At 37.1% G+C, this 10,655-nt stretch overlaps 1 protein-coding gene across 4 annotated transcripts in view; it reads left to right on the forward strand.

Moving 5' to 3' along the window:
• Positions 1-1,012: 1,012 nt before the first annotated feature.
• Positions 1,013-10,655, forward strand: part of gramd2b (GRAM domain containing 2B) — a 20,896-nt gene continuing 11,253 nt past the window's right edge. For all 4 annotated transcript variants that reach the window (XM_016661278.1, XM_016661280.1, XM_016661281.1 and 1 more), the window contains exons 1-4: positions 1,013-1,158; positions 1,893-1,980; positions 3,009-3,078; positions 3,261-3,364. In XM_016661278.1, coding sequence (XP_016516764.1) covers positions 1,028-1,158; positions 1,893-1,980; positions 3,009-3,078; positions 3,261-3,364 — 393 coding nt within the window. In that variant the 5' untranslated portion in view covers positions 1,013-1,027. The remainder of the gene's footprint in view (positions 1,159-1,892; positions 1,981-3,008; positions 3,079-3,260; positions 3,365-10,655) is intronic.

Here is a 10,655-nt window from a genome sequence, read left to right on the forward strand (position 1 = left end):
CATTTTGTTGATGTTTTATTTATATTCATTGCATTTTTATTTTTTTCTTTGTTTCATTATTTTCTTTTATTTTTTTGTTAATTTTTCTTTGTGTTTAAGTTTTTTATTTATCCTTCCTTTTTCTTTTGTTTTTTTCTATTGATTTTCTTACTTTTTCCTTCTTTGTTTTTTATTCCTTTTTTAGATTATTAATTCTTTTTGTTATTTTCGCATTCTTATCATTTTTTTCTTTCCGTTTTTTTGCTGTTTTAACTTTTTTATTGATGTTTTATTAGTTCTGCTGTCCTTCTTTCCTTCTTCACTCCATTTTTTCTGAAGAACACAACCATAAAGATGAGTGGACCAAACCGTCCTCCAGGTGGAACCTCTTCCAGGACCATCTCTGGTCTTTCCTGCAGAGCAAAGATCAGACAGAAATCTGATCTATGAAAGTTCAACACTCAAAGTTTTTACTTTTCATCAAAACTGTAGATAAAAATAAAAGATTTTGAAAGTCGTGACATTTTGAAATATAGAAAATCCACAGAAAACATCATTAATTTCACTAAGAAAAATCAAAATAAAAACTAAATGAGTTTAAAACCTGCTGAGGAACAAAACCTGTTTGCTTTGAGCGTCTTAAACATGACTCAGGATCCACTCCAGGATCCTGAGAATGGCTGCAACATGAATCCAGGATTCATGTTGCAGCCATTAGTTGCTGCCAGGCAAATTAATTATTTATTCAGCTGCAGGTAAACCTGAATTCCAGTTTACCTGCATTCCAGTTTAAATTCCATTTATTATTCAAACTGGTAAAAACAACACAAACAAAACCTGAGAAAACCAGTCAGGTTTTGTTTGCTGCTCACTGTGCAACAATTGCTCAGGGGGCAACTGTTGCTTTTAAAGATTCTTTGTTCTTTAAAAACACAGAATCTTAAAATGAACCCAGGCTGATTGGTGAGTTAAAGTGGACAGTAGCATAAAAGCTGCATGATGAACGGCTCTTTGCAGGTTAATATTTTCTGCTTTTATTGTTTCGTTTATGTCCAGTTCTGATGATGAAGATGTGATGGAGGAGCATCAGAAAATCAGCAGGATGGTGGGAGAATCACTGCAGGCTGCAGATCAGGAGCAACTAGAGCCGACAGGCAGGAAGAAACCGCAGCTGGTCAGGTATCCACTATGGGTTATTAAATTAAATTTATTTAAATTTAATTAAACATACTTGGGGGACAGAGCAGGGATCCCCAATATTGCAAAATTATATATATATATAAATTCTTCTAGTTTTTTATTCATTAGCATCCACAGTGTTAGCCTCATAGCATATTGGCTAAGTTATAATTTAGCATTTTTGCAATAAAATATGGAAAAGACACAGATCTTGGACTTTGGACTGAAACAAATGTTCTGAAAGACTGAGGTAATGAGCAGCTGGCCAGCTTATGTAGCTTTGAAGGAGATCAATACACAGATATAAATATGACTATTATATTTATATCTGTGTATTATTGCCTATTAGGCAATAATGCTAATAGGTTAGCATGTGGGCGCTACACCAACTGAGCCCAAACCTAAAGCAGTAATCAAAAACATTTATCCGCTAACACTAAACCCCATTAAAAACATTTATTAGCATAATCTAATGCTAAGATGGCTAAATATTTCAAAGTTATCACAAACACTAAAGGTAGTGTTGGCGTCGCAATTAGCTCATTAGCAGAGGTGAGTCCAACACGCCATGCTGGATTTATGTTAATGTGTATTTAAAGTAGATATATTTTTATTTTAACCTATAAACCAAATTAGCATTAAATTAGCATTGTTGGAAGTGAAGAGTCATGTATGGAGGAATAAAACTATATTTTTTTATATTGGGTAATAATTCTCTCTGCTAATCTCTGCAGGTCAAAAACTTTAGACAACTCCATGCTGACTCAGGTCCAGATCGACCCAGAGTCCAAGATAGACAGGAAGAAGTCCCACTACAGCCAGGTGAGTCTGATAGGTTATTAATTGGTTCTGTTCAGGCCTACGATCAATATCTGCATTTCCACTGAGTAGGTAACTGTGTAATTTGACATTTCGAAAATAAATTTGCCTAAAGGGAAAAAGAAAATGTAGAAAAAATCTCAAGTTTTTTGAATAAAAGTTTTGTTGCTAGGATTTTTTTTTTTTCCAAAATTGGTTTATTTCACAAAACTACAATGGAAACACTTTTTTTGCATCACATGATCAACAACAGGATGTTACCACTGGCAGAAACCACAAAGAAGACGAGAGGAAGTAGTAGAAGGATGATGGAGCAGCAGAGTTTTTAATGACTAATCAATCAAGTAATGAATTGCAGACATTTCTTTCTGCATTAATATTGTCTCTCCAGAACATTTTCATGAACCATTTATTAAAAGGTTTTCTCTTAGTGAAGAAAAGGTTCTCTACCCAAATAAATTATATTTTTATAAATGTAGGGGTGCTATTTTTTCTTAGGGACAATGTAAGTGGCCAGTGTCTAAAAACGTCGAGTCACTGGAATGAGATCAAAAAGTGTGTGTGTGTGTGTGTGTGTGTGTGTGTGTTTCAGGCGTGTAACTAAATACAACAGACCTACTGATAGTGGAAGACCTTGAAGACACAACAGTGCTCCGTTTTCTGCTCCAAGAAGATTAATAAATAACATGGAATTTCATAAAACTTACAAAATGTTAAAATGTCGTCACACAAACCAACTGGAATGATGTTGGAATAGATCAAGCAAAGAACAAGTGATCACATAAGATGGAAAAGAGCAAATGAATGGATGGATGGATGGATGGATGGATGGATGGATGGATTGATTTCTGGCAGTTAAAGCAAAACTAAAATATTTAACCAATTCATCAGTAAAAACTTTTCAATTTCTGTTATTTTTATAATTTTTTTCCTTCCAGTTTTGTGTTTCAGTGATATTATTTTTTATTTCTCAGTGAAGTTTAGACAGGAAGCCGCTCGGTCAGCTCTCAGCGCTGTTTTCTTTGTTGCAGCTTTCCAAGAGCAACAGTCAGTACCATAAAATATTTAAGGAGATCAGCAAAGAGGAGCAGCTCCGACAGAGTGAGTCTGAACGGTCACAACTCTCTGCTCCACCTTAAATGAACCTCAAGTCAGACCTGAACGTCTGATTCCACTTTATTGATCCAGGATGACGTGAAACAGCTGAAATATTCCCTGTTTTAAATATTATATTACATATGAGGCTGCTCAGCTGCTAACTGAGTCACTCACCTGCCTGCCAGGTTACACCTGCGCCCTGCAGAAAGACATCCTGTACCAGGGCCGGATGTTCGTCTCCGATCACTGGATCTGCTTCCACTCCAAGGTTTTTGGCAAAGACACCAAGGTACCACNAAATAGGTAATTATTGGGTCTTTGATCAGGAAAAGGCGTTGCTTAGTAACGTGGTTTAGTCACTTTCAAAGAGTTCTTGTGAAAATGTTCAAGGAGAAACACTTTTGACACAAACTTCCTCCACCTCCTCCCTGTGCTGCTGCAGCCGTCTGCAGTAACACACCGATTCCAGTCAGAAACAACCAATCACGGTGTAACCGGGTTCTGCTTCACTCCACTGAACCGGGCCGGTCCAAGTGACCCCTCCACTCTGTATTGTGTAGGTTTTTAATGAAGACAAGGAGTTTCTGGGTGATCTGCAGTTTATTTCCTGAATGAGAACATGTCGGGTTTGAATCAGTGCAACGGCTCAGCTTCACTCAGCACACTACAACAGAGCGTTGTTAGCTTTTAACTTAGCACATGAAGAGTTTTATAATATTAACAGAACTAAAAGTACAAAAATTGGTGCCAGGCAGACATTTAGTAAACACTCTATTTGTCTTAGATAGTTAAATTTATGTTTATCTGTTGCTAACACTTTTCTACTGTGTGCTGAAGAATGCAACTCGCCTCTTGTGTAGCTTTCACAGACTGGCCCTGAGTACAGGAGCCAGCAGCATAACCAGCCACACAGAGAGGGGGCGCTATTTCCCCATTACACTGAGACATAAAGCAAGTGGGATTCTACAACCTAAACACTGTTACATCCCCCTCCGAATTCCACTTGCACCCCGAAATAAACACATATCACAAACAAAAGCAACACCCCCACTAAAAAAACAAGCCAGATACACCACAGCAACCAGAAGAGGAAAAGAGAACAAAAACACATTGAACATTCTGGAGAGTTTCCAATAGCATATCCAGAGCCACTGAGATGTGATGAATCTGCTCAGCAAATTCCAGGTGATACAGTTACAAAGAACATCCAGTCAGACGACTATTCGCAAAAGAATCAGTAACTTCTGATTCTCAAAAAAGAATCAATAAATTTGTTTGGTTCATCACACATGTGGGAAGCATAAAAAACAAAATATGCCCATTACGTATTTTACCAAATTACAGCCATATGCCATCCTGATACAGACAAATGAAAACAAAAGCACCTTGTTTGTTCTAAAACACATTTTTCTATTACAAGTACAATAAAAAAAACTCTCTCTTCACTCCAAGACTCAAACCTTTTCTGTTTTCTGGTGCATCATAAGTTACCTTCCCAGCCCTGATCTAGTGTGGTTCCCCACCGCCCCGTCAACAACAGTACGGTCTCCAGTGGGCACAACATTATCAGGTGAGACAGGAACCGTAAGGCAAACAGTCTGGATGATGCTCAGCAGCGGTTTCTGCCTCCAAAGCTGAAGAGCATGTAGCTGGATCCAAGGACATGACCAGGTCAGATTGTTGCTCATCACTGGTCCAGCAATGAGGAAGAGTCTCATCTCTTCCTCATTGCTGCTCCTTTAAAGCTGCAGGTTGTTGCGAAACAGTCGGTTTCATTCTGTGTGGAAACCAACCGGTTTAGGAGAACCGGTCAGTTCACCTGATTCTGTTTAGTTAGTGTCGGCTCCATGTAGACGTATCACTCAGCAACTCAGGAAACGGAAGAGAAATCAATCAAGCAACATTACAGCATGACATAAAGCTCAGAAAAGATGATTTTATAATAATACAACCCTCTTAAAGTAGCGGTACCATGTGTTCTCAAGACACATAATCCTATTTTAGAGTATAATCAAGTAACTATGATAGTTCAGTTGTTATAAAAACGCTCAATCAGTTATAACTTAAAAGAAATTTGACTGTCTGCAGACAGAGAGGAGAGGGCAAAGGTTTCACTTGTTATAATTATAATTCAGTTTTATATATTAATAAATATGTGTTTTGTCTGTTTTTGATATTGTTCATGTATTTTTATGTTGTTCTTTGTGCTTAAAATGCAAAACATTTCCCCCTGGGACTGAACTGAGATACAAAAAAGAAAGAGAAGAACTGATCACAGTTTCACAGCCAAACAGATCGCCAGAAATACCAGCAAAAAACGGAGAGTAGTAGGAGAAGAACGTGAGGAGGAGTGGTGAGTTTGTCCAGCAGCTTCAGCCTATTGCAGCATAGAAACAGCAACCTGATAATTAGGGCAGCAGCAAATGGAGCAGCTATCAAAGCAAACAAACAGAGCAGCAGATAGTCTGAGGGGTCGGGGTGAAGGGTCATCCACCTACATGCCCCGCCATGTTTACCTCAGGCTGAGCCGGCACGCCGCGTTCTGGAACAGAGTTCCTGATGCGTTATGGTGCAACATGAGCTGATCCACAAAACATTTACTGATCAAAACCTTCTGCAGCGAACAAATGTGTTTATCAAACTTTTTCTGCAGGAAGTTTGTTTCCCAAAAGTTTTCTGAGCCTGAAAAGCTTCAATCAGGCCAGAACAGCAGCTGCGTTTCTATTGGCCAGATAATTACACAGTTTAACATTTTGAAAATAAATTTTCTGAAGGGAAACACAGCAGTTTAAAAAAAAAACCTGCACTAAGATTGAAATTGGTTTATTTTGCAAATCTGAACTGAAAACGCTTGTTTCATATCACACGAGTCACATGGTCAACAACCGGATGTTACTACTGGCAGAAATGAAGAAGAAGACAGGAAGTGGTTGGAGGATGATGGGCAGGATGTGAAGGTGAATCTGTGGAGGAGAACAGCAAAAATCTACCAGTTTAATCAGCAGAAAAGAGGAGCAGATGTGCAGAAATCGTCGCTTCCTTCTGGCAGCAGAAATGCAGGAAAAATCTGAAGGAGATTTTATGTTTCAGGCTCCATTCAAAATATTGTGGAGTAAAGATTTGGCTTCAGGTTCGTCTCTGTTTGTGTTTCAAAGTGCATCAGGTTGAATCTGTGAGGGGCTGAAGTTCGTCCATCAGACCGTAAATAAACAGAAGCTAAAAAAATCCACCAGTCAACAACAGGTTTTATTTCTGCTCTTCAGTTCTGGTCTGAGAGTTTTTGCAGCTGATCCACACAAAGTTTCAACTCAGCTCAGAAATTTCATGGTTTTTTCTCGAAAACTTCAAATTAATCTAAAAATTTCTGAGTTTTTACTTACAATTTTTTTGATTTTAGAGCTCAGAAATTAAGTTTTTTTTTCTAGAATATTTCTGAGATTAATCTAAATATTTTAAAGTTTTTTTTTCAAGCAATTTTTTTTTTTTTTACTTTTGGAGCTGAAAACATTTTCAAGGCTTCTGTATAAAATTTCTGAGGTTTCTAGGACTAATCTAAAATGTTCTGATTTTGTTTCTAGTAAGTTTTTGTCTTTTGAAACTAAAAAATTCAAAAAATTCTGCATATAATTTCTGGGAATAAAAATTTCACAGATTTTGTGGCAAAGTTTTCACTTTTGGAGCTCAGAAATGTTCTTTTTTTTTTTTTTTTTTAGAAAATCTAGAAAAAGCTTTTTGGCAGAAAGGTAGTCCTCTTTTTTCCCCATCTGTGTCTGCAATATGTGGTCCAGATTTCAGCCTGTTTGTGTGTGAAATGTTTTGTTGTTGCTGGAATTTGAGGAAGAGGAAGCAGCTTTGCTGTGTTTCCCCTCTTCACCTCCAGGCTGCCCACTTTTTAAAAAGATGAAGCTTTAGTTTCCAAACACTGCAGGGTGAAATGTCACCGATCAAAGGTTTAAACATACACACACGCGCGCGCACTCTTACGCACCACCTCATCCTGCAGCCTGATTGGCCGGGACATGTGAGACGGAGGGGTGCAGGTAGAGTCTCGACTCACCTTACGGCTCGGCGGCAGGAAGCAGGACATCCAGGCTGAGATGACGGAGGAATGCGTGGAGCAGCAGACGTCTCAGGACGATGTCAGGACGAGTGGCAGAGGAGCCGCCAAGCAAGGCCGAGATTATCAGTGAGTTCAGGAGAGCAAACACACAGGAACAGCTGATGTACCGTTATTATCTCTGCTTCATGGCGTTAAAAATGTAAGTGTGTAATGAGTCCATTTGGAAAGTACAGTTGGAGTTCTGTAGAAGCTGCTTCTACTTCTGGAGAAAAGTTGTATTATTTCACTTATAACAACGGAATATTAGGCAGACACTAAGAAAATAATAGAAAAATTAGCAGAAAGTCAAGTTCTATCAAGTTCTATCACTTGATAGAACTTGGTTCTATCAAGTGAACCAAGTCTTGGTTCACTTGATAGAAAGTGAACCAAGACTTTCACTTTGGAAGCTGTTGCAGAAAATATCCTGATTTTGATCTGAATTTAAACTTTGTAAATTTAATTTCTTCGATAAAGCTGCAGACATTAACAGAGCTGCAACAAATAACTTATGATTATAAAGATAATTCAGCAGCTTAAAAACTTCTTTTCACAAAATGAACAAGAAAAAATACATGTTGCAAACTTTGCCGGTTCAGTTTGTGTGCAGAAATTTCTCATAGTTTCACATTTTGTTGCAGTTTTCAGATGTTATTTTATGGCATCAATTCAGTTTATTTATTCTGAATTAGAATAATCCAATCCAATCATAAACTCGTATGCAGAGACATTTTACCTGCATTCCAGTTTAAATTCCATTTATTATTCAAACTGGTAAAAACAAAACAAACAAAACCTGAGAAAACCAGTCGGTGCATCGAGCTGCTGACTGTGCAACAATCCCTCCCCCTGAGCAACATGGAGCAACAGTGCTGATTAGATTAACATGTTAATTCTGCAACAATCTCTCATTCTAAATAAAGCATGTGGAGACAGTAGGAAGGAAATCTCCCTGTCAACAGAAAACACTGAAGACAAACACATTTCACTATTGTTGCATGAACTGATGATCACCTCCACTGAGAAGCAGCAGCAGCATCAGGGAGTTCAGGCTGAGAGCAGCAACAAAGGGAGATCCAGTTGGTCCAACAGAGTCCTGCTGCCGCCAGGGCAGAACCGGCTCAGCAGTGGCAGCAGCTGGTTGGAGCCTTCAGATTTTTATCCCAGAGCAAAACGGAGCAAAACCATTTTCTCTGGAACCAGCAGTAAAACATTCGGGTCCATTTGGGCTTCCTCACAGTTCCTTATTATTGTTTTCTATATGCATATATTTAAAATTCTTAATTATGTTTTGGATTTTTTTTATTGTATATATATATATTTTTTTTTTTATTTCATTTTCCAAATTATTTTTATTTTTTATTCACTTATTTTGTAATATTAAAAATTGACATATTTTACAATTTCATTGTCTTACATTTTGTTGATGTTTTATTTATATTCATTGCATTTTTATTTTTTATTTGTTTCATTATTATTTTCTTTTATTTTTTATTAATTTTTCTTTGTGTTTTTTAAGTTTTTTATTTTTCCTTCCTTTTTCTTTTATTTGTTTTTTTCTATTGATTTTCTTACTTTTTCCTTCTTTGTTTTTTATTCCTTTTTTAGATTATTAATTCTTTTTGTTATTTTCGCATTCTTATCATTTTTTTCTTTCCGTTTTTTTGCTGTTTTAACTTTTTTATTGATGTTTTATTAGTTCTGCTGTCCTTCTTTCCTTCTTCACTCCATTTTTTCTGAAGAACACAACCATAAAGATGAGTGGACCAAACCGTCCTCCAGGTGGAACCTCTTCCAGGACCATCTCTGGTTTTTCCTGCAGAGCAAAGATCAGACAGAAATCTGATCTATGAAAGTTTAACACTCAAAGTTTTTACTTTTCATCAAAACTGTAGATAAAAATAAAAGATTTTGAAAGTCGTGACATTTTAAAATATAGAAAATCCACAGAAAACATCATTAATTTCACTAAGAAAAATCAAAATAAAAACTAAATGAGTTTAAAACCTGCTGAGGAACAAAACCTGTTTGCTTTGAGCGTCTTAAACATGACTCAGGATCCACTCTGAGGATTCATGTTGCAGCCGTTAGTTGCTGCCAGGCGAATTAATTATTTATTCAGCTGCAGGTAAACCTGAATTCCAGTTTACCTGCATTCCAGTTTAAATTCCATTTATTATTCAAACTGGTAAAAACAAAACAAACTAAACCTGAGAAAACCAGTCGATGCATTGAGCTGCTGACTGTGCAACACTCCCTCCCCCTGAGCAACATGGAGCAACAGTTGCTCAGGGGGCAACTGTTGCTTTTAAAGATTCTTTGTTCTTTAAAAACACAGAATCTTAAAATGAACCCAGGCTGATTGGTGAGTTAAAGTGGACAGTAGCATAAAAGCTGCATGATGAACGGCTCTTTGCAGGTTAATATTTTCTGCTTTTATTGTTTCGTTTATGTCCAGTTCTGATGATGAAGATGTGATGGAGGAGCATCAGAAAATCAGCAGGATGGTGGGAGAATCACTGCAGGCTGCATATCAGGAGCAACTAGAGCCGACAGGCAGGAAGAAACCGCAGCTGGTCAGGTATCCACTATGGGTTATTAAATTAAATTTATTTAAATTTAATTAAACATACTTGGGGGACAGAGCAGGGATCCCCAATATTGCAAAATTATATATATATATAAATTCTTCTAGTTTTTTATTCATTAGCATCCACAGTGTTAGCCTCATAGCATATTGGCTAAGTTATAATTTAGCATTTTTGCAATAAAATATGGAAAAGACACAGATCTTGGACTTTGGACTGAAACAAATGTTCTGAAAGACTGAGGTAATGAGCAGCTGGCCAGCTTATGTAGCTTTGAAGGAGATCAATACACAGATATAAATATGACTATTATATTTATATCTGTGTATTATTGCCTATTAGGCAATAATGCTAATAGGTTAGCATGTGGGCGCTACACCAACTGAGCCCAAACCTAAAGCAGTAATCAAAAACATTTATCCGCTAACACTAAACCCCATTAAAAACACATTTATTAGCATAAGCTAATGCTAAGATGGCTAAATATTTCAAAGTTATCACAAACACTAAAGGTAGTGTTGGCGTCGCAATTAGCTCATTAGCAGAGGTGAGTCCAACACGCCATGCTGGATTTATGTTAATGTGTATTTAAAGTAGATATATTTTTATTTTAACCTATAAACCAAATTAGCATTAAATTAGCATTGTTGGAAGTGAAGAGTCATGTATGGAGGAATAAAACTATATTTTTTTATATTGGGTAATAATTCTCTCTGCTAATCTCTGCAGGTCAAAAACTTTAGACAACTCCATGCTGACTCAGGTCCAGATCGACCCAGAGTCCAAGATAGACAGGAAGAAGTCCCACTACAGCCAGGTGAGTCTGATAGGTTATTAATTGGTTCTGTTCAGGCCTACGATCAATATCTGCATTTCCACTGAGTAGGTAACTG

This window comes from Poecilia formosa, unplaced genomic scaffold, assembly GCF_000485575.1.
Source record: "Poecilia formosa unplaced genomic scaffold, Poecilia_formosa-5.1.2 Scaffold320, whole genome shotgun sequence".
NCBI classification, from domain to species: Eukaryota; Metazoa; Chordata; class Actinopteri; order Cyprinodontiformes; family Poeciliidae; genus Poecilia; species Poecilia formosa.